At 38.9% G+C, this 27,734-nt stretch overlaps 1 protein-coding gene across 4 annotated transcripts in view; it reads right to left on the minus strand.

Annotated features, from left to right (window-relative positions):
- SLC4A5 (solute carrier family 4 member 5) overlaps positions 1–25,524 on the minus strand; it is an 81,539-nt gene extending 56,015 nt beyond the window's left edge. For 2 of the 4 annotated variants that reach the window (XM_072402788.1, XM_072402786.1), the window contains exons 1-3: positions 25,379–25,523; positions 15,851–15,912; positions 15,583–15,774 (exon numbers count right to left, since the gene is read on the minus strand). In XM_072402788.1, coding sequence (XP_072258889.1) covers positions 15,583–15,774; positions 15,851–15,902 — 244 coding nt within the window. In that variant the 5' untranslated portion in view covers positions 15,903–15,912; positions 25,379–25,523. Of the gene's footprint in view, positions 1–11,850; positions 11,919–15,582; positions 15,775–15,850; positions 15,913–25,378 lie in introns of those variants that run through there. The other 2 variants (XM_072402787.1, XM_072402789.1) reach the window with 2 other exon arrangements.
- Between the last annotated feature and the right edge of the window lie 2,210 nt (positions 25,525–27,734).

Consider the following 27,734-nt stretch of genomic DNA (forward strand, 5'->3'; position numbering starts at 1 on the left):
TCATTACTAAGTCCCGAAGTAACTTAATGAATTTGTAAGGCATGAGCAGGCACATTCCCTGATTGCTGATAATATTAACTTGTCGTTATTTATGATAGTAAGGCTGGCGGATAAGCTGCCACATATTGACAGCTGCTAGTAGAAAATATTTTAAAGCTTTTTGGAAGTGAACAATTCTAAGAAACTTTTTCCATATCCTAAGCAGACTGGAAGGCTCTGAAACTAATATGCAAATTTTGACTTTTTTGTCAAAATCAATTGCTAAGACCTTCATGTTTTACTGCTCCCTCTGCGGCTGATGTGTGCAGAGAGCAAAGACGTAACTGACAGAGAAAGATCAAATGAATCAATGACATGGAGGCTAAATGACAGCCTAGCTATTCTATATCTTTGCTATGGGAGGGGTCAAATGACGGCGCTCAGTTGGGAAAAATTAGGCATTGGGGACAGATTGGGAGTCACGATTTTGTGCACAGATTATTTCCGGTGATTGTTTATTAACTGAATATTTCATGTTTAGCATCAGTTGGCAAATGGCCCTTTCTCCCCTCCTATCCTTCCTTTGTACCCTTCTCTATCCATTCACCAACTTTCTTTATAAAATAAAGTTTTCTTCCTTGTATAACTTTATGAATTAGGTCTATCCGTCTCAACTCTGGTCTACGCAATTCCCAACTCATCTGACAGATGGGCCGCGGCTCTTGGGGGGGGGGCACACCAGCCACAGCCGCAGACAAAGTTCCCTGTACATCTCTCAGGCTCAGGGCAGTGGGCCGGTTGCGTCTCTGCACAGAACCCGCCCACTATCCCATCACAGACCTAGACCTGCGTTGGAAGAGTTGGCGGGTTCGGGCATCATGACGTCACTCTGACAACAGACACATGGCTCCCCAGCCTGGAGTCCGTGCATTTAGTGGTCCATGAGCCCCAAAAGGTTGGGGATCACTGCTTTAAAAGATGGCTGGAGTTTTACAAAAAACATGGTGACTCAGTGGCTAGCACTCTTGCCTTTGCAGTACTAAGGTCCCAGGTTCAAATCTCAGCCAGGACACTATCTGCATGGAGTTAGTATGTTCTCCTTGTGTTTGCTTGGGTTTCCACATCCCAAAAACATGAAGGCAGGTTAATTGATTTGTCCTACAAAATTCACCTCATACAGTTGAGGGTGCTGGTACCTTTGGAACCAGCCCTGCCATTCATGGGAGAGCTCTGTGGTGTTATGGCTGGTTGAGTCTCCCTTTGGGGCATTTCCCAACCTAGCACTCTGTGGGCATTAAGAATGGGATCCACCAGGTCCTGGCTGGGTGGGTCAAGCAATACCCCATCTGGTGAATTAGGGCCTGGGGTGGTCAGAGACATGAGGCCCTTCCTCTTCGAAGGAGGACCAAAAGCACTCTAGTGTTCATTTTTTTTTGTTGGTGTGTTTGAATAGGCACTTTTCTTTTACGTACACCAGGATTTTTGTTACAAGAGAACAAACCACATGAATATGACTAGGTAGGGACTTGGATTGTGTTCTCCTCTGAGGGACAATAAGTGATATGACTCTTGGCTCTGTAATATGTCAGAGCTATATAAATATATAAATACAAAATAATAATAATAATAGAATCCTATGCATTCAGATTAATTATTTTCACTTCATTTCAGCAAATACTCCATTTTTACCCTCAAAACTAAAAGGTCATATGGATTGGTTGATCGAATTGTAACATCTGTTGAGCACCAGAAAAAAGTTCACTCCGAAAGCATTGAGATTACAAACTATCTATCAAAAGAACAAAAAACAACTTGTGTCTGCAAAATACTGAGCAGCCTAATCTGAAGATTTAGTGCATTCCTGAAATTACCCACATAAGCATGTGTATTTGTAGCATTGTCCCCTCTTAGGTTTATGGTCACGTGTTCATGGAGAGGGCTCCGTGCTGGAATGCCTGGGTGAGCAGAGTACTTTAATGTGCATTCTTGTACATCACAGCTGCCTTCTTTTTGTTTTCTCTTAAATGCATCAGGCACAAGAAGAAGTTGAGGATTCAATAATCAGAATGTTGACAATTTTAACGTTTACTTTTCCACTATTTGTTTAGCTCTGGAGCCTAAAAAGTTTAAGGAGAACCAATCACAACTGAGCTTTTTAGGCCTATGTTGTTGTAACTGAGCAGACCTATGGAACATTTATATTTGCTTATTTTTTTCCTATTTAGGATTGTTGAAAAATGAGGGCAGCAAGTCTGATTCTTTTTTTTTTTGGGGGGGGTTCTCTGACCATAGATCTATATTTATCCTAAACATGTTTAAACCCACTTACCGTTGACTTTTCCCCTACCTCTGCTAAAGCTCCTCCAAGTATCAACTACTGTTTCAATAAAATAATATTTTAAGTTTCATTTAGAATGCTCCCACCACATGTTTGTGGTTTCATGTTCCAGTGTTCTTGATCTTTTCAAATTGAAAATACTGAATCTTATCAACATCATAAGGGCAGTCATTAACTGTTTGGTTGTTTTATTAGATTAGACCAGCTTCCAACAACAATTTTTTATCCCTGAGAAACTTAATGAAACCATTTTTTGGGGGTCAATGAGAAAAAAAACTCCTAAATTGGTGGCCAGTGGAAAGAATGTCCCATTACAGTAGTAACTAAGATATCAGCTAGACTAAAAACATTATTAGACTAACCTTTCTCAATTGTTTCACCCCTGAGGAACCCTTAAAATAGTTTAAGATCTTAAGGTGCATACACACGTGCAATATTAGTCCTTGGAAAGGATCTTTCACGATCATTTCCAACGACTAGCACTAGGGAGCATTTCCAATGACTAGGGATGAACGAGTGCTGTACATACAGCACCGTTTTGCTCCATAAGGAGGGGAGGGCGATAACATTGGAGCGGCACCCTGCTGCGCACACTCTCCCCCTTCCCTTACATTAGGATCGTTAGTCATCCATCGTCCGTGGATCCGCCAGGATGGTCGTTTGGAAGATGGACGACTCGCGCTGTACACACGCCAGATTCTCGCCCCGATATCGGCCCCATATCGGCCCTGAATCAGCTGATTATCGGGCGAGAACCGTTGGACGCGTGGACGCCTAAGGGAACCCTTACTAAAACCAATTTATTAAAACAATACCCTGTTAAAGTGGGGACTAGAATGCCATCTTCATAGACAAACTTTGATGAGAGCCATGCGTTTGACTGTACCAAGTGGCGTTGGCCTCAGAACTATGCAGGCATTATTAAATGGGAGATCATCAGCCACAGGTTGATGAACCCCTAATTACCTCTGAAGGAACCCTGTATGAGGATGGCTGGGTTAAACCTTAGTTCAGATTAAAAAACCCTCAAATTTAATATATTTTTTCTTTGCCTGTTCAGGCGCTGCACGGTAGGGAGCGCTCCCTAATAACCACCAAACCATGAGCCATTTACAATACCAACCCAGCCCTCCTGGCTTTGCTTGAAGGTATAGAACATTGATTCTGGCTGCACATTGGTTGTTGGTTGTTAGGAGCACTGGCAAGAACATTTATATTCTATGAATTCTGGCAGGATTATATGTATATATCCTGAAAAATATAAATTGAATGTAGCTACCACATCTACGGTCTGCTGAGCTAATATATATGCAATTTCTTACTTCATAAATTTAGTTTTTCTCTAGTAACAGAGCTCTGGTATTTAAAACAAGTATGCGCACTAAGGAGCCTTTAAAACGGATTTATTAAAGAATTTGGGAACATTTACATAATAAAATGTGAAGATTCTCTTCAATTACCCAATCATGTGAAACTAAAATTCCTGTTTAGTTATTTCATTTGCATATGATTGGATAATTGAAATACGTATTTACACACATTATTGAGTGAAGATTCTTTCGTCTTGCAGGAAATCATTCCTAATGTTGTCAGTATTGGGCAAACCAAGTGAGAAGGCAACAACTCCTGGACATCGGGCAGCTGAGATCACAGTTCTGACCCAAGAGCAAGGGGCGAGTGTGAAATTATCATCTGTCTATTAAGCATATAAGCAAACATCTTAGCATAGTGCTTCTCAACCTTTAAAACATGGGGGAACCCTAGAAATATCTTTCAGGTCTTTCGGGAACCCCTGCTATCATTTCTATATCCACAGTTCACAGAATATTAGCATAGTGGCCATTGGGAAGAATGGCCCTAATTTATTAAGGCTATCCAAGACTGGACAGAATACACTTTCATCAGTGAAGCTGGGTGATCCAGGAAACATGGAGTGGATCTGGTCCAAGATTAAAACATTTGCTAACAAATAGCTGACTTTTAGGAAATCCATTCCAGGTTTGCTGGATTACCCAGCCTCGCTGATGAAAGTGTTTCCTCTCCAGCCTTGGAGAGCTTTCATAAATCAGGAACAATGTCTCTTACATTGCTGGCCATTGGGAAGAATGTCACCCTTACAGATAGCCAAAATGATCATTGGTGTCACTTAAACTGACCTGAGAGGCACAAAATGCTCATTGCTCACTGGAACACCTAGCAACCTCTGGAGGAATCCTGGTTGAGAAACATTGCCTTAGCACAGGGGTAGGCAAACTCCAGCCTTTAGGCCAAATATGGCCTAGCCAGTAGTCCGTTCCGGCCTAACGCCCCCTGGTCGATCTGGCCTAATCCCGGCCGTCAGGGGTCAGCAACCTGTGGCTTTTGAGCCTCCTTGTTATGCTTCCCTTCCCTATTTACCGCTGCCGGCATTAACACTTCCGCCGCCGGGGTAAGGGGACATTCCCTCTCCTCCGTATGCATTGCAGAGAAGAAGGATTCCCTTTCAGGGCGTTCCTGGTGGGGGCTGAGCCATCAGTACAGGACTCGAGAGAGAGTCCGGCCTAGTGTGCCTTCCTGAGCTCCTAAAATGGCCTAGTAGCCAAAAAAGTTTGCTGACCCCTGCCTTAGCATATGCCTAGTGCCAGGATGACTCCCCCTTTTTAAGTAGACATTTGTATCTGCAACTCAGTTGCTTCCAGATTTAAAAAGAGCCCAGATTTACTCAAGTGTATACTGTATAAATCTGGATTTTTACAGTAGAAGCTTGAGCAACTCTGATTTTACTCTTTTATAGTAGTGCACAGTAGTCATTCTTGGCCAGCGATGGCAGAATAATGAATGACATCAGAGGACCATTCTAAAAAATATAAAAACTAAACTAAAAATATTTTATTGGAATTCTCTCTTAAAGTTGCACAGTTGTGCAGATTCCTGTCCTGGTCTCAAATTATCGACTCTGATTTCAGTGCATCTAACAATGAACATTAGAAGTTGAGGGAAATCAGAGACCCTCATTTCCTGCCTGGGTGATGCCCTTTCTTCCCCAACCCAACATTTTGATTAGGAGGAAAAGGAGTAACAAGGAAAGTCAAAATATTAATTGATTCAACTTCAGATTAACCTCAAGCAAAGCTGTTCAATTTTCGGGCAGAGCGCTCAGAGCGAATCTCTATCAGATTTTTATTACTGACCAAACTTTTGCCATTCCAGCCAAACCAATAAAATCAAACACTGGTTTGAGTTCCACTTTAAAAAGATGACAACCTATGGTGCATTGCAGACTTACTTACTCCCAGCAGGTAACCCAGACTCTGCATGAAATAGAAGTAAAAAATCTGGCCCCAGCAGGGATCACATTATTCCAAAGAACCATTATGAAAAAAGAATAACAGTCTCCTCTTTGTTTCTGTGCGGGCTTACTTGGAAATGCAGTTTTCACGCATTGTATGTCAAAAGTTAATCCCACATTATTTCTCTTCGGTTATACGTGCATTCTGAAGGGGTTTAATTACTGTGCAGCAGTGACAGAAAATTGAAATAATGTTAATTTGTTGTGGAAGGAAGTTGTAAGTTACGTGCACGTCATACATGTCTATGTGCAGCTCAGCATGCACTGAGAATTCTCACATTCCAGCATTGTATATGGAAATATATTCATCAAATTCCAGCAAAACTGATGATGTAGAATATATACATCAGCAAAAACATTGCAATCACTGAAAAGTGAAGTGATAATATTGATGATCTGGGTACAAGCGGGGGGGGGGGGGGGTATATTGGGCAGCAAGTCAGTTCTTGAAGGCTATGTGTTTAAAGCAGGAAAAATAGGTAACTGTAATGATCTGAATGATTTGGGACAAGGAACAAATTGTGATGGACAGAGGACTAGATCATATGTAGTGGTTAGTACTTACCAGACGGAGATGGCACTGGGCCCCTGTGAAAAACTTACTAATGCCCCCCCACCCCAATACCCCAAAGTGGTGGGCATCAAAGAAAAAATTCACAAACTTGAACAGTATGTTGCTGCCTAGCCCGGTGCCAAGGTATAGATAGCTTTGTTGTAGAAACAGGTTTCTGAGTATACAAAAGCCAAGAACAGAGCAAAGAAGGATGACATGCAGGTGAGCATAGGACCGTGCAAGCTGCTGTGGGGGCTCTTGCTGGCTAAAAAGTGTCAAAGGCCCTTGTGCAATGGAAAACTTTGCATTGTCTTGCCCTCCTTTGTCTATGTCTTGCCCTCCTACCAAAAGTGGTCCAAGGAATCGCAACTGGTAATCCAGCATTCTAGACTAACTGATAAGCATGTGGTGGAGGGGGAAGCTAGCTTGTCTGTTTAAATCCCCCCCAAAAAACTACCGTAGAACAAATTGCTATAATAAAAAAAATAATGTTGTCCATGAAAGAAAGGTGTCATAAATCAAAGTGCATCATATTTTGCACAGCAGAATCAAACCAGCATCAAAACTGGACCATGGAGCCAATGGAAAAAGGTGGCTTGGTTTGCAAAATCACCAGGTAGCCAAGTGCAGGATCTGGTCCTAATGTCTTGGTGCCGGATAGCACGGGACATCCCCAGAGGTCTTGTGGAGTCCCCATGGTTTGTTGGGTCAGCTGTTTTGGTGACACCTACACTATATTAGCCAGGTGGCTTTTTTGTATTGGTAGAAATGTATATGCTTATATATAATTTGTATTGACATTCTTGGATGGCCACCATACTTATAAAAAATAAATTGGGGATGACAGTCTGACTTTTCCTAAATGATACTGTCAGTAAGCTAAACCAAAGGCTGGGGTGTATACAAAATACTACTTCCAATGGCCATTACCATTTTACCCGGGAAAAAAGGGGGTATATAAAAAGGGAGTCCTATAAAAATGGAGGTATAGGAATGGAAATCTTACCACTAGATACCCTTAGTGTTTCCTAACCAGGATTTCAGTTTCAGAAGTTTAAGGTCAGTTTAAGTGACATCAATGATTTTTTTTGGCTATTTGTAAGGGTGACATTCTTCCCAATAGCCAGCAATGTAAAGAGCTTTCTTTCTAATGGCAACCACAATAACGTACTGTGGATACTATGGATATAGTCATAGAAGGGGTTCCCTGAAGACATGAAAGTTTTTTCAACGTTTCCCTCATGGTCAAGAAAGGCTATTTTGGAGGAATAAGTAGTTGGTGGGTTATATATGGCCAGGGACAAATAGTAGATTTTGAATGAGTTAATCTTTTAATTAGGATGAGTCTAATTGATTTCTTGCAGTTGTCAAACCTTTTGTCTTATGCTAAAAGGATTTAATAGTTTGCCTTGATTGGATGATTAAAGTGTAAAGTAAAGTCATTTTTTTTACATGAAATTGTGCTCATTCCTTTTGCTAAGTGAGCATTCTGCTTCAGTATATCAACCCCAGAACTCTGCATTGGTAATCAACCAATCAATCACATCTCCGCTTTCCTTTTAATCTCTGCAGTCAATCTTGTATTGTAACCCAGATAATTTTCTTTTCTCCAATTTTCATAAATATGTCAGTGTACAGCTCTGGAATTGCTGTTATATGTAAATTGTATAATGCTGGCATAATCATTTTCTATGTCATCTCACATTTTCTTGGCTCTATAATAACATTTGTTTCTTACAGATTTGTAACGTTAGACATACTGGGAAACTGGGCATCCATCCACTTATGCAGATCGGAGTTATCTAAGTGTTTGCTAAATGTTCAGATCATTAAATTCAGTTAGTGATATGTAGAATTTTAATGAGAACCTGCACTAAATAAATATATTTTGGAACAGACTTTCATTTTTTATAAATACTTATTCCAGCTGCATATCTATTTCTTAATATGTTTTATAATAATACATTTTCAGATAGGCAGATCAAGCATAGTGTAGGCTTTTTTATATTTCAATATCCTGAGTTGATAGCACATATGGTTATGTCATTATGGGGTTTGGACCTGATCTACCAAGGTCGAAACTAAGGCTACAGACACATGTTAGACCTTTTTCGTTGGAAAGGATCTTTCATGATCCGTTCCAATGCCAAACGACTGAAAGATGCAAGATTAAGTGCTGTACATACTCCATGCTCGATGGAGAGGGAAGGGGGGAAAACAATGGAGTGGCACCCTGCTGCCCTTCATTTGTTTTGCAGTTGTTCATCATTCATGGATCCACCAGGACAGATCCATGAACTGCATTGGAAGGCCGCTGTACACTGTCAGCTTCTCGTCCGAAACTAGCCCTCATCTGACCTGTGTACGTAGCCTAAGACAGGAAATTGATCTCATTTGCATGAGTGCACATGTGCATGCGGCTGCATTTTTACAGGTCCAGACTCCAAAGCTGCCATCCTAGTCTTGGCTATACAACCTAGAATGGCACTGACCCGGTATATAAATGCATCCTGTGCCAAGACAGAAAAGTCTGAAATATGCAGAATGATTTTAAGAAAAAAAGTAACCTTGTAGTCAATATATTTGCTGAGTGGCTTTACATTTAGAAAGCAAATATAGAACTTTATATATATAATAGCCTTAAACAAATCAACAATGCCCCAGCACAAGATCTAAAAAGCAAGGTTCATTAAATTTGTTTTGGCAGACATGTGCAAGTATTGCTGCAGTCTAAATCATGAAATGCTGTAATGATTGAGATATGAGAGCTGATGTTGCTGATCTACTTTGGAAGATGCTGATCTTCTAGGTTCTTGATTTTCAAGTCACTAAGCATTGAGAAATCAAGTTGTAAGACTGTTCTGAAGAAAATACTGGAGCAAGAAATAGCCAAGCTGATAGTACTTTCAGATCAGCCTACTTATTACTTCAGGTGACACTTTATGAATACCAGTAACTCAATGAAAGAAGATTCTTCTTGGTTCGGAGTGTTTGTTCACATGGGTGGTGTTGGCAAGTGGTTCAGCTGCCTTGGAACCATCTACCCTAACCTTAGCTAGCTTATATCTTTCCATCAGAGGTAAATGAGCACCCTCAGGGTAAAGTAGGGTTCCCAGGGTAAGTACTTGCTACAAGGCCAAGCTAGGATTAGGGCTGGTGGGTGCAAAGCAGCCAAATCGCTTACCAGCTGTCCGTGTACACAAGTGCTTGTTGTGTTTAGTGAATTCTAATTTTGTAGTTAAACTTCACAGTTTTGGGACAATCTATAGACATCTGTAGCACACCTCCCAAATTTTGAGATAGGAAAGAGAAACACTTTTGATTACAAAGGAATGTAGGCAAAGGAGACTCCGAACAACCCCCACCAGTTATGTGAACCATTGAAACAAAGAAGAGTAAAAGCAGAAACAGACCAATTGGTCCACAAAGTCTACTCTTTCTTGATTTTGTTTTTCATTCCCCCACCTCTTAGATTGTAAACTCTTCGGGGCACGGTCCTCTCCTCCTCTTGTGTCACTCTCTGTATCCGTCTGTCATTTGCAACCCCTATTTATTGTACAGCGCTATGTTGGCGCTAGATAAATCTTGTTTAATAATTATAATACTATCATTCGTTTTATTAGTTTTTGTAATTTGTAGCCTTTTTGTGTGAGTTTATATTTGTCCCAAACAAGTTCCAAGCAAGCGTATATTATTAGCACTTATTATTGACTGACTCTATACCTTTGCTAGAAATCTGATCTAAAAATCAACTACTCTTTTGATAATATGAAACTTTCCAAGGTTAGTGTTTCAATTTTTGAGATGAAAAACAGAAACATTTATAATTACAAAACAATTTAGGTAATTGACAACCCCAACACACTCCTATTTATGTGAACCATTGAAACAAAGAAAGGTAAAGGCAGAAAAGACCAAATGGTCCATCATGTCTACTACTTAGATTTTTTTAAGTATTTATTTCTTTTGGGTTTTTTTAATTTTTTACCTTTTTGTGTGTTCCAAACAAGTTTATTTTCACTTACAAATCACAGACTCCATACCTATGCTGGAAGTCTGTTCCAAGTATCAACTATTCTTTCCATAAAATAATATTTTTTCTGCTTAATTAATCTTAGATTGTTCCTGTATTCATGATTTTAGCTTCTTATTGAAAAATCTGATCACCCGAACCCTATTTCAAATCATGATTTTCATCTCCCCCATTTTCATTGAACTGATTACAGACCTGCAGTTCTTTCATTGGAAATAAATACACATACAAGTATTGGGTGTCTTTTCTACCACCAGAGTTTTCTATGCTAGATTAAAACGTAAAAAACAAAACAAATGCATTCATTTATATGCAGATTTACTGTAGTTTAACACTTTGGTGTTCATCAGGGGCAACCAAGGGGAAGGATTTTGGTTCCATAATAAGGATAATTGGATGTTATATTTTTTAGGTAATTTACATCTAAGGAATGCCCTGGTTGACAGCAATATTTACTATACATATCTCATTTATTTTAAGGAAAATTGCTTTTAAATTTTGTACCCTATTGATTATTTAAGGTGAACACAGACATGTGTAAAAATGATTTCACTAATAATCAGCCTATTTGGTTTTCAAAAATTCCTTCAGTGGATAAATACCGATTCTATAGACAATCATAGATGCTTATTCTAAATTACAAATGGAGAACTGGAAATTAACTTTTTACTATTACACTTAATTATGGTAAAATTTTGCAGTAAAATAGGCAGAAAATAAATCTTTGATATGCTGTTTGAGTTACAGCTTTAAAAGACTGCATTTTGAATCATTAGTTAACAAAAGGAATAAACCAGGAAACTGGTTCAAAAAGGAAAGGATTTTCAATGGCAATAATTCCAACGAAATTCAATACATAGAACTACAAACTGCAAACTACAAAAAATGTTATTACCCTTTTCCTATGAGTTACTTTGTCAATGTAAATCAGTGATCAGAGATTCAAGTGTTGCATTTGATCTTTTTCCTCTGCCTATATAATACATTCATTGCTCTTTGATTTTAGAATATTGGTTACTTGTGTGTAGAAAATGTTTTTTCTATGAGTGACATTGCCTATTTGTGATCAGTGTGAACGTGTTGCATATACTCATAAATTCTCTTTTTAAATATAAAATATATTTGCAAATGGTATGCACATGTATTTTCATTCTCTATGTATTTGTAGTTCAATATATTGAATTTTGTTGGAATTAATGCCACTGAAAACCCCTTCCTTTTTGAACAAGTTTTCTGGTTTATTTATACATTTCACATGCAGTTCTACTCTTCTAGAACTGTAACAAAAAGAATGACCTTAGCTAAGATATTATCAGAAATGTTATAAAAAATTCAAATCAGAGTTGCATATTGGAACATTGGCAATCCAGCAGCCCTTGTGCAGAAATCACAGCAAGTCCCAGCATTCCTTGCTGTAAAGAACCGTCAAGGCTAGACGGGATAGGTCTACATGCCTTTAGGTGTTATTATTTGCATACATGCAGATCACTATGAGTGTTTAGTTTTTAGAGAATGTATAATGTTAATGCCAGTCTGTATGGTGGAATATATGGAGGTAAAAGGGTTTTAAGAACAGAGGACCCCTCAGATCCCTGCCCTGGTGAAGAGTAAGGTCCTACCTGGAGGTGGAGGCTGCATGTCGTGCACCCCTGTCCTCTTCTCTGCTGACTGAAGTCTCTCTACTCCAGCTACACAGCTTAATGAACAGATTACAGAATTTCAAGTGCTTTTCAATGGACAGGGGCTTAAAGTGTGTGAGGTCACAGCGTGCTGTGCAAAGCAGGGCCACCACTCCTCAGTCACTACACCTATACTGTATTCTATGTCAAAGGTAATAAGAATTAATAGGATTTCATGCAAGGAAGTAACAAGATCATTGGGCCCTATACCTGATAACCTCTCTCAGTGGCACCTGTCTCTATATCTCTTTTTAATGCAAAAAGTGCCATTTTGGTTTTTCAGCAGGCCTGTTGGTAGGTGTGCTGGGGAATTTTTGTATTGACTGTTCTGTGAAAGAGACTCTTTCTACCACAACTCTTTCTCAACCTCTTTACCAGGGGGAACCCTTGAAAATACCTTTCATATCTTTAGGGAACCCCTTCTATGATTACGAAATCCACAGCTCACAGTAAATTTGCATAATAGTCGGGGGTAAGAATGTCTCTTACATTGCTGGCCATTGGGAAGAATGTCTTCTTACAGCCAAAAAGATCATTGATGTCACTTAAACTGACCTGAGAGGCACAAACTGCTCATTGCTCAAGGAACCCCCAGCAATCTCTGCAGGAACCCTACGGTTCTCCTAAACCTTAGTTAGAATCACTGCTTTAGAAGCTTCTTATAAATTATCAATGGACTCCATTGGGTGGGGACTATTTTTTTTTGCTTGCTGTATTTGCTGTACAGACCCGTTAAAGGTCTTCCGCTACCATTGTCCCATGCAGGACATTGGGTTGGCCTTTCAGGAATGGGTGGCTTGGTGGCTTTTAGTCCCACCTGCTCAAATTCATTCATTGTTTTGAATGTCTTAAGATGGAGCTCATAGATAAGACTCGATAAGAGGCGCTCAAAATCACATTAGGGCTTCAATTAATAAAATTGTATAGTATCTTCACATTACAATGGCTCTATTGAGGATGCTGACATGAATGGTCACTCCAAGAACAATGCAAACTTTTTGATCGAAGAGTCCATAATTGTAGTCCATCAACAAATATAGAGCCTGCCCAGTATAGGGGACACGCCAATAAATCAGCAAATATTCAACAGTTAGGGACCACACTTCACAAAGGGGCATGGATGGCTTCCACATATCTTTGTAACTGTATGCAACAAATAGTTAAAACTATTTACATTTTTACCAATGAGTTGGTGATGTCCTTGAATTTTTTTTTTTATTCTTTACAAAGTATACCTGTCAGACAGGTAGCAGAAGAGCTGTCAGCATAATCACAACCTTCATAATCAGGAGTTTGTATGGTCCCCCTGTGTTTGGATGAGTTTCTGGTTTCCTCCCACATCCCAAAAACATGGAGTTGCTTCCCACCAAATATTGCCTTAGACTAATGACATGACTATGATAAGGACATTAGATTGTGAGTCCCTTTGAGAGACAGTTAGTGATATGACTATGGACTGTAAAGTGTGGTGTACTTATCGGCGCTATATAAATACAATAAAATAAATTATAATTACAACCCTACAAGGCACCAGTGCCATTAATATGAGCCAGGTAATAAAGGGGCAGCAGTTTAAGGCATTAAGCCTAAAGTTTTCCCAGGGATTTGCTTTGTTCTTAAAAGTGGCATTTTTTGCAGAACTACAAACCTAAGCTCTCTTGTCAGAGGCGGCACTTTGGATTTGTTACAGCCTACAGAAGGCTGCGTTAGGCATACAGGGCTGATTGTAGAGTAGGACAGGATGACTAGAAGCTCTGAGCAAATCTGCAATACTAAGACAGCTAAACAAAGTCTTCCTATTTCACAGCTTGCAAAGGGGACCTGTGATTAGCAACACAATCCTGATCACTTTACTAATGAAGATTGTTCTGTATTAAATCCAGAGGTGTGGGGACAATTCTCAGCTTTCCTTTAGCTAAAACCCATTGGTACACCCCCTGCCATTTAAACCTTTCTACTGATCCTTTAATGTTATAAATATAATATAGCAGAACTACACATGTGATGCTAAATTTAGAGGACATTTAGAATCATGTACCTTGTTTTCCCTGGAGAAGGGATTAAAGGGCCTGTATGGGGCCATGACTCATTTTTTTGCTTCAGATTTGCAGCTTTTTATTTGGGATCCAGGCCCAAAGTGTCTTGGAAAAAATGGGTGGTCAGAAATTGGTGATGACTCTGAAGCACCTGGTCATTGATACAGTAGTCTCCTTCTTTATCGTGGTTCGAAGATCGCAATCCCGGTATATCACGTTTTCTGCAAACCTGTGGTGTTGAATTGGAAAGAGCAGTGTGGCAATGCTGGGAATTAAAGGAGGAACAAGTCTGGCCAATCAGAATGCCCCATTCATTTGGATTTAATAAATGGGGCATTCCAATTGAATGCATGAATAGACAGTAGCCAATCACAACCGGGATTCGGTTCTGATTGGCTGCTGGCTAATCGTGCAGTTGGGGAAAGTTTGTCATCTGTGTATCGCAGATTTTCGTTTATGGCGGGTGGTTTTGGAACGTAACCCAGGCAATAAACGGGGGACTACTGTAATAAAAATGAGCAGGCCTTTGAGACTGGGGGACGTGTCAGCCTGAGGATAGTTGGCTCAGATGGACAGGCTCAGTGCAGCCTATATGCTAGGGGAGCCCAAAACGTCCCCCAAAGTTAGGTATGCGGGACCACTAACTCTGAAGAGCGTCAGAGAGAGAACCAGTAGGCTAATTCTGGGTTTTGATTTGTTACTGTCATGCTGTAATGACATTCCCTGCGTGGGAAAAACCTGGAAGAATTCTTGTTCATGTTGATATTATTCTAACTAAAAGTGGGAGTGCCCTGAAATTGGAAATATCTCTCTGCAGTGAGTGCATTTGAAGCTAATTCCTCACAATATATATAAATAAATAAATAATAATAATAATAATAAATAAAAAAATCATCTGGTCCCTTGTCTAAAATTTAGACAAATGCCTAATCTGCAGTTTACTTTTTTCATTTACATCTACATGGATATAAAATGTAACATTTATTGTTGGTATTGGTTAGTGCACTTATTGCATGGTTTTTACCTTACTAAATAGGTATGATGAAGATATAGGGATTGACTTATTAAAGGAATGAAGACTGTTCTGTTGGCAAAGTGAATGTTCTCTTGACTCTGTGATTGGAGGCACTTCAAACATCCAATTGTCTGTTGTTAATTTCCCTTGCACAATAATTGAAGTGAACACGGCATTGAAATATTTGTTCAGTAAACATTAAGTTTGCTAAGTGATGTGTCCCTATTCCATTAGTAAATTACCTTGATTGTCAACAATTTCTTCACTGTATTTAAAATAAACATATGTACTGTATAAATAGAACAAGAAAAAAAGAAGGTAACCCTGGCTAGCACTAGCTGCAAGCAATACCTATGGGTAAGTCAAGCAGAAGACCGCGCCATAAAGCAGCATCATGCCTCAGTGTGGGTAAGGCTGATTTTAGGGTAACTGGAGTATTGCTAAGGGCCCACTAGCTTCTCCAGGACCCCAAATGGCAGAATGGCAAGGGTGCATGAAGCTGAAATGCTGTACACCTGGGGCCACTACTTATTTGCCCAGGACTCCTGGGTGTGAGGGACACTAATGCAATGTTTTGCTCTATAAAAACCTTACTTAATTGCCCAAAGATGAAGCACTTACTGGTTCTGCTGATGTTGTAGTTCTCATTGTCGAAGCTGAGCCTTCCTCCGTCATCCGTTTCGGAGTGATCATCTTTTCCATAATGCTTCTCATTTTCACTGCTTCTATCCCGACTTGACATGGATCTTCTTCGGCGCCTCTTTCTTCTGTAGCTCCTAGGTGCTGGCACACCAATGTAGATAGAATGGTAATCTACAGAAAGATGGCAGTTTTGTCAGATTAGCCTTGCTAATAATTAAAAACAATGATAACTTTCCTTTTTACATACCATCCTCATCCTCATATCTCTTCTTGTAGGGAACAACATCATCATCCATCATATCCGTGCAGCTGAAAGAACAAAGAAGAGAATAATAAAGATTGGCATTTGTTCCTTACAAAATTTTGCAGACAAAACCTCAAAAAAATTTGGACAAAACCTCAAGCTTGAACCATTTGATGAGTTATTCAGCATTTAAATAAAATAAACATTTGCAGAATGTATTCCAGGTATTTAGCTTCCACCATTAGCATAGGTATCCTAGAATGGGACTGGCCTTGATGTTGGCTATGCGACTAACACTTTAACGTGTAGTTATCCATTGGCAAGTGAGCTTAGAGCACGTTTTTATTTCTCTTTTTTATATGACAGTTTATATAACAAGTAGGTTATTAGGTTGATTGCATGAATCACTGTTGTATTTCAATCGACTGCTATATGCAGTAGCACAGGGCAGTTTTCCCATGACGTTGGGGCTCTTGACGCTTGGGAAACCTCATATATAGTCAAGATGTTTTTTGTTTGGATTTTTGTACCCTTGTGGATGCGATCATCATTTAGGCTTCCATAATTAACATAGGGATCCCAAAATCAGATTGTCCATTATGTTAGTTTTGTAGCTAACCCTTATAGGTATGTGGAACAATGTGGTGTTATGGTTATACATTAGGTTTATGTGAGTTTTGATCCCAGGGCATTTAAATAATTTACTGTGCATGCCATACAATAGGCCCTTTGAATTCCCACAACAGTTGTAGGAATATTTATTCATATACTATAATAGTATTAATTGCCTGTGTTACAGGGACTTTGTCCGAAATATATAGGAACCAGCAAAAGAAGACATTTGATACGCCGTTGATTTGCAAGTTTCATTGAACTCTCTTGTGGAGAGGCTAAATGCATGGTCTCCCAGAGTGTCCTTTAGTGACATAAGGTAATGAAATCTAATGAACCACGGTGTTTAGCAGAGAACACTGACTTTGTAGCTCTTTAAAAGAATAAAGAAAGGATTTGCCATCCAATAGATAGGTAAGTATCCAAAGTCTTCTTTTCCAGGTTGCTCATTGCAACAAAAAGTCACTTTAAAGAATTAACCAAGAATGTATTTTAGTTCTTGGTGTCTTCTAAATGGTTGAACCTGATGCTTTCCTAGGAATAGTAAAGTTTTGTACCATGCCTATATATAACCAACAGAAGAGATCTAAGACATTGTGAAAGCTTGTTTAGGTTAATCAATACAGGATACTTCTTGAACTACAAACTTTTTGCCTGTATCTCTTGTGTAATTTGCGAGATTTCACTGATTGTGTTTCTAATTTCCACTTTTCTCTCACTTTTTGATAATGTATTTTATATTGTAGAAAAAGCAATATGTGGTTTTGGAGCTTAGAAAAAAGGTAAATGGTAATACCCACAAGGTGAGTAAAAAATGAATTATAGCAGAAAGACCTTATAGGTCAGTGTTTCTCAAAAAGGGTTTCCTCAAAGATTGCCAGGGGGTTCCTTGAATTTTCAGCAATGTCCAACTCTTATTTGAAACTTGAAAGTTTTTTTTCAGGGTTCCCTCATGTTAAAAAGGTCGAAAAACCCTGTTATATGTAGTCAGGGGTTGGTTCTGCATATCAGGTTCCTTCTTTTTATTGAAAAGTAATACAAGTAAAAAGTAATAAAAGTAAGTCCAACTTGGTATAAGTCCTGTTTGGACACAAAAACTTTTGCTCGGTATACAAACTTTGTGCTAGTACTTGTTTGGGTAAAAATGAGTCCTTACACCGGGCGCTTACCTTATTAACCTCTCTTGAGACAAAGCAACAACTGCCCACGAGCGTCAGTACGCCAGTTGCTACCATTCAGTGAACAACCCGCGCTATAACTCTCTGTGAATTACATAACATCTCCTCCTCCTCCCTTCTCAGCACCATCCTAGTAGGCACTGGACTCTTCTCAGCAAGGTAAAGAGAGGTTAAATTTTCATTTATTTCATCTAATTGCTTTTATATTTATGTGTTTTAGTATTAGGAGTTTAAGTTATTTTATACAGCCCCATCAATGTATAATATTCCAATAACAATAGTATTTTTTTCATAGGAATGAATTAATCAATTTCCTTTTAATTTTTATAGGAAAAATCTGTTTGGTATAAGTCCAAGGATCTGGAACGCATTGGGGACTTATACCAAGGTACCACTGTACTATATTTTATTGCATTAAATTAAAGAATACAGCTTCTTTTTCTTTAGGTTCCTCCTTATGGTGTGGTGCCAAAAGTAAGGGCTTCTAGAAGGTCCAAAAACCATGGACTGTATGAGCAAAGTAATAACCATGGTGTGTTTGGTCTATTTGGGCTTGACATTTTAGACTGTGACCATCGAATAAGAAGTACAACATTTATGAAACAGATCAATGTGGTTGGTGTAATCTACATGATTACATACGTCCAGGTATACCAGCCAATCAGAAGTAATAATATGCCCCAGCCTGTGTCATGACAATCTATAAGACTGGCTTTTGATAGCTCACTAGAAGCGGTAGTCAGACAGATGTAGAAAAACTTGAATAACATTATATGTTCAAATTAAAAATTCCTAAAATGTCTCTAAATTCAAACACTAAAAGCTGAATTCCAATCTGCTTATATTTTGAATCAGTGTTAGGGCAGGCTGCCCTAGGTAATGCAAGTTATGCTGGTTCTCTTTATATAAAAGAACTGAAATCCAATGAAAGGGTGGGCCAAAGACAGTCAGCCTGGGAAGGAAGGAACTGGATAGTACTAGACATTCAATGGTGACCTGGAGGTTATCAATACCAGACTTTCCCCCACACCCGCGGAGTTAGGTAAGAATTTAATTAGTGGCAGTTATATATAGAAAGCAGCTTATAGATCATCATCCTGAGTTGATGTGCCAGGGTGTAGAATGGTCAAACTCCCTACCAACATTTCTTAGCCTGCAGATGTTGAAAAAGCAGGTTGGTTTATTACATTGCAAGGGCTATCTATTGCAAATGAATTATATATATATTTGCCTTTTCTGTATCATTACAAAGTCATTCTTACTTTCTGCATAAAAATTCATACTGCCTCTTAGTCATCCCTTGTGGGACAGGTATGACCTCCATGAAGGTTGGCAATGCATTTGCACTAATATAAATAACTAACAGGGAGCCTTCTCTTTATATACCCTCTTTGGCTAGGTTTTAAAATGGTTTTTAGCAGCAGGACTGTTGCCTTTGACCTCTGTAGACCAGACACTCAAAATGCCTGGTCATCAAGGAAATGAATAGGTGCAGTAGAAATAATTTTGGTATATGCATTGGGTGGCAGTTGAGATATTTCATGCCAAGTCTCAGGGCAGTCTATCTCCTAAACCCTTCAATAGACTTCCAACCTTTTCAGCAATGTTCACAAATGCTTATCAAAAATCCTTGTATTACCTAGCGAAAATGGTGTCCGGGAGCGGTTAACGCCACACTTGACAAGCAAAATGAGCCCTGTCCTATCCTGGTGTTCTCCAATTGAATATTTAGCAAAACTGTACATATAAAACACAATATTCACAGCTAGAAATCAGATTCCAATTAATACTGGTCTGCATTGAGAAATGAAATTGGGTTCGGTTGTTTTGGGTTACTCTACTTGACGCCATGCCCTATGCTCCTTGCAAAGTGTATCAGATAATCCTGTATTTTATCCACAGTAATGCGCGACCATTATGAAATTCTCATTCTGCCAATCTGCTGTGCTGTGTGCCTGACTTGATGCCACTCATGCAGGCGGGAATCTTTCTGTCACCACAAGGATTAATAAAGCAAATATGGCTGGGCTAACAAAGAATCACGTCTTCATAGATTGTATTCTTCCGTATACCGGGAATACAGGAAGGCCAAAATCTGAATATATGATTGTACCCTCGCAAAGATCAATTCAGATTTCCACATTGGTGCCCACATTATTTATTTACTTCTAACAGGGCTGGTAATTAGTTTCTGGAAAATGTATATTGACCTTCACACATTGGCGGTCGGCTTATTTGTGAATTGTTGTGACACAATAATCAATGTCCCTCAGGGTGACTTTGCTGGGTGCTATCTGCGATGGCCATCACATGCTTTTTATTTGCAGTCATATTCCCTGATTCATTGAAGGAAAATTCACGTGTACACGACAGTAGTACACCTTCAGAACAATCAGATGAAGAGAAAGATCAAAAAAGGGATGGATTATTTCTAAAAGGTTTAAAATAACTTGCTGTGGCTCTAACAAGGGTCAGATTGGGTTAAACAACGTGTTTTTGGCAGAACTTTTCACTTGAAGGTGGTTTGTCTAGGTGACCAGGAGTTGGTTAGTGTTGGGTTTTAGACTTTGGATGTATTGCTAACTGATCAGAATAACTGTTGACTATTTGACTCTAGATATTAGATTATAGTTTGTCAGTCAAGCTATTTTTTAGTTGGATGGATCAACTAATGATCTACTATCTGTGTGGTGGTCCTCAACAGCCCTGCACAACTATGCATGGTTGAGAAATTAATTAGGAAGGATAGAAATTGTTATATTCCCTGAGGTAAATGGTCATGATGTCCACTCAATGATGAAAATTTGTATTAGCTAGAAAAGCACTGATGCTTTTGTGTGGTTGCTGACATTGTAGTACCTACCTACAAAAACAATTTCCTACCTACTGAATGCTCATCCCAGTGGAACCATCCTTGGGATGACCTTCAAACCCTACAACATGCAGAACAGATCTGAATATAGTTTTAAAAGTCAACCCTTACATCACCATCCTTGTTGTCATTAGTAATGTTCCAGAAGAAACTACATTTCTATGACTTTATGAGCAATATCTCTTCTCCTGATGATTCCCAGATCCCCTCCGATCGGAGATGGGGGTCTTGCCCGTTAGCCTTTCTCAGCATTTTTAACATGGAGCCACCCTTGAAACAACTTTCTCATTTTGGGGTATCCTTGACACAACACCAAGTCTGTTTTAAAACAAACAGTGTCATTCATCTTGTTTGGCAAGCTGTGTTGGGGAAGTTTTGTATTGATTGTTCTTTGAAAGAGACACTTTCTGTTGCACCTTGCTTTAGAACAGTGTTTCTCCAACTTTTTAACATGGGGAAACCCTTGAAATAACTCTTCAGGGAATCCCTTCTACAATTACTATTTCCCAGTATAATCACAGTATATCAGTGTGAAGGTCAATGGGAAGAACTTATCTTACATTGCTAGCCATTGGGAAGAATGTCACCCTTACAAGTAGCCCAAAAGATCATTTATTTTAGTGATAACTGACCTGAGTAGCTTTTTAATCAAGGAAACAACCTCTGTTTGTTATTGTAAAGGACTGAGATTACCTAATAGTACTGACAACATAATCATTTATTTTGGTTTGGTTATCCTGAGAGATATAAGATATATCAATTAGCCCACTGGTGTTCACCAAAAAAAGTATGTTTCAGTGTTTTTAATGGTGTGACCCGTCAAAGTGTACCTGAACTCATTTGCATACAAAATCTATAGCTAAGCCTCATTTCCCAATGAAAATCCCATATCTATTTTTTATATTTTCAGGTGATAATGGCTGTTCTACTTTACTGAGATTAGCCAACAGTGCTGCAGATACTTTACATTAGAAGGTCACAGCAAAATTAAGAAAACAGATTAGGGGAAACGCAACAATTTATTATCAGAAAAAGTGTCAGATTCTGGAGCTTTGCAGAAAATATAATTTGTGGATCTGTGGAAGTTATGTTATAAAACAGAGACAACACATTCTGTCCACCAAGGGTGAGATGACACTGGACACTGGTAAAGCAGTGTTAGTTTGATATGTAGAGCAGCTTTTCTCAAACTTTTTAACATTGAAAAAGCTTTCACCTCTTAGGGGACACCAACAATAACAATCTCTGCAGCTCATCATATATTAGCACAGTGGTCAGTGGGAAGAATTCATGGTATTATGCTGGCCATTGGGAAGAATTTCACCCTTACAGATGGCCAAAAAGATCATTGGTGTCACTTAAACTGACCTGAGAGGCTCAAACTGCTCATTGATCAAGGAACCCCCAGCAACCCCCCCAAAGGAACCCTATGGCTCCTCGGAAACCCTGGAGAAACACTAATGTAGAACATGGCAAAGAAGGGATCAAATGAAGAAATATTTAGTTCACATTTGTTTTAAGCCATAATCAAAAAATTGCTATATTAGTAATGCTTGAAAAGCCGTTTTGCTTATTGCATTTTGGAGCCTGATACAAATGGTACTAAGATATGTGGAAGCCAACATCAAAGGCTTAAGCATCTATTCTGTTCCTGCTAGAATTACCCATAAAGCTTGATTTTATAGGAGCCACTGATACTTTAATAAAAGTATCTTTTCTTTTAACACTGCCTATCCTTCAATAAGTTCAATTGAATGATTCTGATCCTAATGATCATTTGTTGAGCATACAATATCCAGCCTACTCCCTTCACGAGCGTTTTATAATACATACAAGGCCAGATTATCTTAAGTGATGCTAAGATTACATACAGGCTAATTCAATAAGATAGCACAATGTGTAATGATGAAAGGAATGTGCAGTAACCTACAACAGTCAAGCAAAATTTTATTAAATATTGTTAGATGAGTTTAAAGATTATTTATGACTGATAACAATAGGTTATGAAATGCTCACCAACATTGCTCTGCAAGTCACTAGGTAGCTGCAGACTTGACACGGCAGAATCCAATGTCACAGAGTATTACAATCAACATATTTTAGAATATTACATTTGTAAAATGACTGCAGAACAAAACCATTATACACCATGATGCAGCAATAACCCAGGCTGGCATTGTATGAGTATGGTTTACTTTGATCAATTATAAGTTGGTTTCGTTTTTTGATGTCAAGTCATGGCAATGACAACCTACTGTATGCAGAAGAAAGACTTACATCCAGCAATATGGAGATTAAACAGCTTTTTGTCGAGAAATACAGATCCCACCTTCCTCTAAAAGGAGGTCTTGCTATCCATCTACCTCCAATACTTGTTGATTGACTGACCTGAAACAAGTAAGCCAAATATGTACTTGTCATGGCCAAGGTCTCAAAGTATTGAAGCTATTGGGTTTATTGTTGCCGAAGAGACGTCAACAATGGCAGCCTACATACTTCTATCATGAAAGGTTTCTCACGATCCATCTACTTTTGGAGATATAGGCGAAGAGTAAGAAAAATGTAACTGCATGCACAGATGGAAAGAGCATTTCGATCTCTCACCAAGAGCAGTAAGAGATAAGAGATTTTTGAATATGTGACATTCTTCCATCTTTACCTTGACCTGACCAAAGAAAGTGGTACGCAGGTGTTTGTCCCTTCTTTATAGAGAAAAAGGAAAGTTTGCATAGCTGCTCTGGAGCCATGTCATGGCCCAGGTCATGGTCAAGGACTCCAAATATTGAAGCCATCTGGTTTATTGTTATTGTTATTGTTATTGTGGAGGTGAAGTCAGCAATGGTGGCCTACATACTTCTTTCGTGAAAGGTTTCTTAGGATTCATCCACTTTTGAAGATATTGGGGAGGGCCAACAAAAATGCCAATGTGTGCAAAGATGGAACATTTAGGTCTCTCACCAAAGAGAAGTGGAAGGTGAGAGATCTTTGCATATATGACCTTCTTCTATCTTTCACCTTTACCTAGCAAATGCATGTGGTATGCAGCTTTATTCCATTCTCTTTGAAGAGAAGGAAGGATCAGATAGCTGTTCTAGAGCCATATCATGGTCAATGTCTCAAAGTATCTGAGGTATTGGATTTAATGTTGCAAAACAGAAGTCAACATAGGCAAACTAGACTCTTCTTTCACTAAAGATTTCCCAGAATTCATCCATTCTTGGAGATGTTGGCAAGGACTAACAAAAATGTCAATGTATGCACAGATAGAAAGGAGCATGTAGATCTCTCATGAAGAACAGTAGGAGGTGAGAAATTTGTGAATATGTGACCTTCTTCCACCTTTCACCTTTACCTGGCTTATAAATGTGGTATGCGGTTTTATTCCCTTCTCTATGGAGAAAAAGAAATGATCGGATAGTTCCTCTATAGAGCCATGTCAAGGTCAAGGTCTCAAAGTATTGAGACCATTGGGTATAATATTGCAGAGGTGTCAACAATGGCAGATTACAAACTTCTTTCGTGAAAGGTTTCACAGGATTCATCCACTTTTGGAGATGTTGGCGATGACTAACAAAAATGTCAATGTGTGCATAGATGGTAAAGGGATTTAAATCTTTCACCAAGAGCAGTAGGATGATAGAGATCTTTGAATATCTGACCTTCTTCCATCTCTCACCTTGACTCGGCTTACGAATGTGGTATGCAGTTGTATCCCCATCTCTTTTAAGAGAAGTAGGGATCAGATAGCTGTTCTAGAGCCATAATATGGTCAATGTCTCAAAGTATAGGAGCCATTGGGTTTAATAATGTGGTAGAGAAGTATAACAATGGCAGCTTACATACTTCTTTCATGAAAGGTTTCTCAGGATTCATTTTAGAGATGTTGGTGAAGACTAACAGAAATGTTAATGTGTCCACAGGTGGAAAGAGCATTTAAATCTCTCATCAAGAGAAGTAGGAGGTGAAAGATCTTTGAATGTGTGACCTTCTTCCATCTCTCACCTTGACTCAGCCAATAAATTTTTTGTATGCAGTTTTATTTTCTGCTCTATTGAGAAGAAGGAGTAATAGGACAGCTGTTCTAGAGCTCATCCAAAATGCCAGGAAATCTCTGTATATAACAAGTTCTTCCATACAAAGTTGACATATGCATCCCTTAAATTCCAAATTATAAATGGCCATAACTAGGATAAATATTAAGCATGGCTGTACATGGCTACAATTTCTTTTACATTTATTAATAATAGTAAGATCATTTTAAAACAAAGATTATTTCAATTGTTTCATCACTGATGACTTTTTTGTTTTAGAAAAAGTTGCAATATCAGAATCAGAATATAATACTATAACATAAATAATTTTGATCATATAATTATGCTGATCATATAATTTTTGTCATAAAGCCGACTCCAGCCTACAATTTTTCTAAGAGTAATATATATTTATTAAAAAAATAATATAATAAACTGTGATTATATGTGAAGACCAGAAAACTACAACCACCAAAAGTAATTCACCATTCATTCTTTATGATCAGCAGAACAATGAATGGTGACTGTAGATTGGCTGCTACTTGTCAATAAATAAGCAAGTTTTCCTTTTTTTCTCCATGGTTCAAACAAGTTCTATCTATTAATCATTATGTAATTAAAAAACAATATTCAAATAAATCATTTCTGCAATTTGGTATTTATCCATTTAAGCTGTTGTATTACTATGTAGTATTTATTGTATTTATGTCATTCGTGTCTCCAAACCTGGACTTATCAATATATCCAGCTGTTTTGTAATTATATATAAGCTTTCTTATAATCATTCTATAGAATATGTGAAGATGAAGTTTATATGAGTAGTAGAATGCCCACTTACCTGTCTGCCGTAGGGAGCGAGAGATGGTCACCGAGCTGACACCGATGCTTTGCAAGCTGTGGGCATAGAGAGCAGGGACTTGCTGGGAGCTTGGTGACAATGGATTCGGGCAGTGAGAGAATTGACTGCTGATGCCAAAGGTTTGTCACTGCCCAGATTACAATTTGGTTTTAGGGCATTGACTTTCAGAATGTATCCCATCGTGCCTCTGGGCAGCATCACATTTATAGAGAGAGGAAAAAAAGCAAAAGTTGTTCTGACACAAGCAGGAGGGAGGGCACCGAATTTGGCTGGAGACCCCAGAGGGCAAGGCCCTGCTGTGAATCAATTCTGTCAATGATTAGTTTAGTTTGAGGGTTGAATAGCCACTGCGGTGATTGCATTATCTTAATTTATACATTGCTTTACTAGATGGTTTATACCAAAGTCAAGTTATTTTGTTTTTTTTTGTTCAATTATTATTATTATTACTTAACAGGATTTATATAGAGCCAACATTCTGTACATGCTGAGGGTAACTCTGTACATGTTGGAGGTAACTCTGTACACGCTGGGGGTTAACCTACATGTTGGGGGTAACTCTGTACATGCTGGGGGTAACTCTGTACATGTTGGGGGTAACTCTGTACACGCTGGGGGTTGACCTATATGCTGCGGGTAACTCTGTACATGCTGGGGGTAATTCTGTACATGCTGGGGGTAAACGTGTACATGCTGGTGGTAATTCTGTTCATGCGGGGGGTAAATGTGTACATGCTGGGGGCAACCTACATGTTGGGGTTAACTCTGTACATGTTGGGGGGTAACCTTCATGTTGGGGGGTAACTCTGTACATGCTGGGGGTAACTCTGTACATGTTGGGGGTAACTCTGTAAACTCTTGGGGGTAACCTACATGCTGGGGGTAACTCTGTACATGTTGGTGGTAACTCTGTACATGTTGGGGGTAACTCTGTACACGCTGGAGGGTAACTCTCTACATGTTGGGGGTAACTCTGTACACGCTGGGGGGTAACCTACATGTTGGAGGTAACTCTGTACAAGCTGGGGGTAACTCTGTACATGCTGGGGGTAACTTTGTTCATGCTGGGGGCAACCTACATGTTGGGGGTAACTCTGTACAAGCTGGGGGTTGACCTATATGCGGGGGTAACTCTGTACATGCTGGGGGTAACTCTGTACATGTTGGAGGTAACTCTGTACACGTTGGGGGTAACCTACATGTTGGGGGTAACTCTGTACAAGCTGGGGGTTGACCTATATGCGGGGGTAACTCTGTACATACTGGGGGTAACTCTGTACATGTTGGAGGTAACTCTGTAAATGCTGGGGGTAACTCTGTACATGTTGGGGGTAACTCTGTACACGTTGGGGGTTGACCTATATGCTGGGGGTAACTCTGTACATGCTGGGGGTAAACCTATACTCGTTAGTGGTCCTGATTCACTATAGGGCGTGTAAAACCACAATACTCCACAAGATGGCGATATTGGAGTAGCCAGAATTATTCTATGGTGCAATGATAGATTTTACCCAATCAGAGAAGATTTATTTGTAAATTTAAAGGATTATATTTAAACTTCCTTTTAAAACCTCCAGAATTACAAAATAAATAAATAAAATCAACTAGTTAGACAGATAGATTTTGATATTTTACAGGTAACAATCATTTTTTTTTTAATAATAATATTAATAATAATAATGGGTCTTTAACTGTGCCAACAGCACATTTGAAGGATTTTCTTTGTGACTTTTTTTTTGTTTGCATTTGTCATGTTATATACATATTTGTTTTATTTGGTTTACAGTAAAGCTGGATTGTTTGATAGCAATGTACATAGAATGCAACAACTCTATTGTGTAATAAATAGCAGTCAGCCATTAATTGCAAGCAGACAGGCGATGCCACTTCTGAAATAAAATAAACTTATCTGCATGATTGCATTTGTTTCTATCATATACAATGAGCTGCACATGCACAGTCACACCCGGCTAAAAGGAATCAATGAATGTTTTTTTATTCCAGATTGACTAATTGGATCGGCCAAAGATCCTGGGCATAGATGGTGGTGCCCGCAACAAAGCTAGGAGTTGTGAGTTTGCCTAAAAAATTGCAACATGCTGCTAAGATTATTTTATTTCAGAACGGACATGGCCTGTTCTTCCAGCAAAATATAACCTGCCTGGTCCCAATGTTATAGTTTTGCAGTATAATTTTCTCGTGTGCAATGACCTCACTTGTCTTTTCATGGACTAAAAATGAAAAACTTTTGGAGCCCAAATATATAGAGGTAGAGGGGATCGAATCATCACCATAATGCAGATTTAGCCTCCTAGTTCTCCTTGATATTCTCGGC

The sequence above is a fragment of the Pyxicephalus adspersus genome, chromosome 2 (genome assembly GCF_032062135.1).
Source record: "Pyxicephalus adspersus chromosome 2, UCB_Pads_2.0, whole genome shotgun sequence".
Taxonomy (NCBI): Eukaryota; Metazoa; Chordata; class Amphibia; order Anura; family Pyxicephalidae; genus Pyxicephalus; species Pyxicephalus adspersus.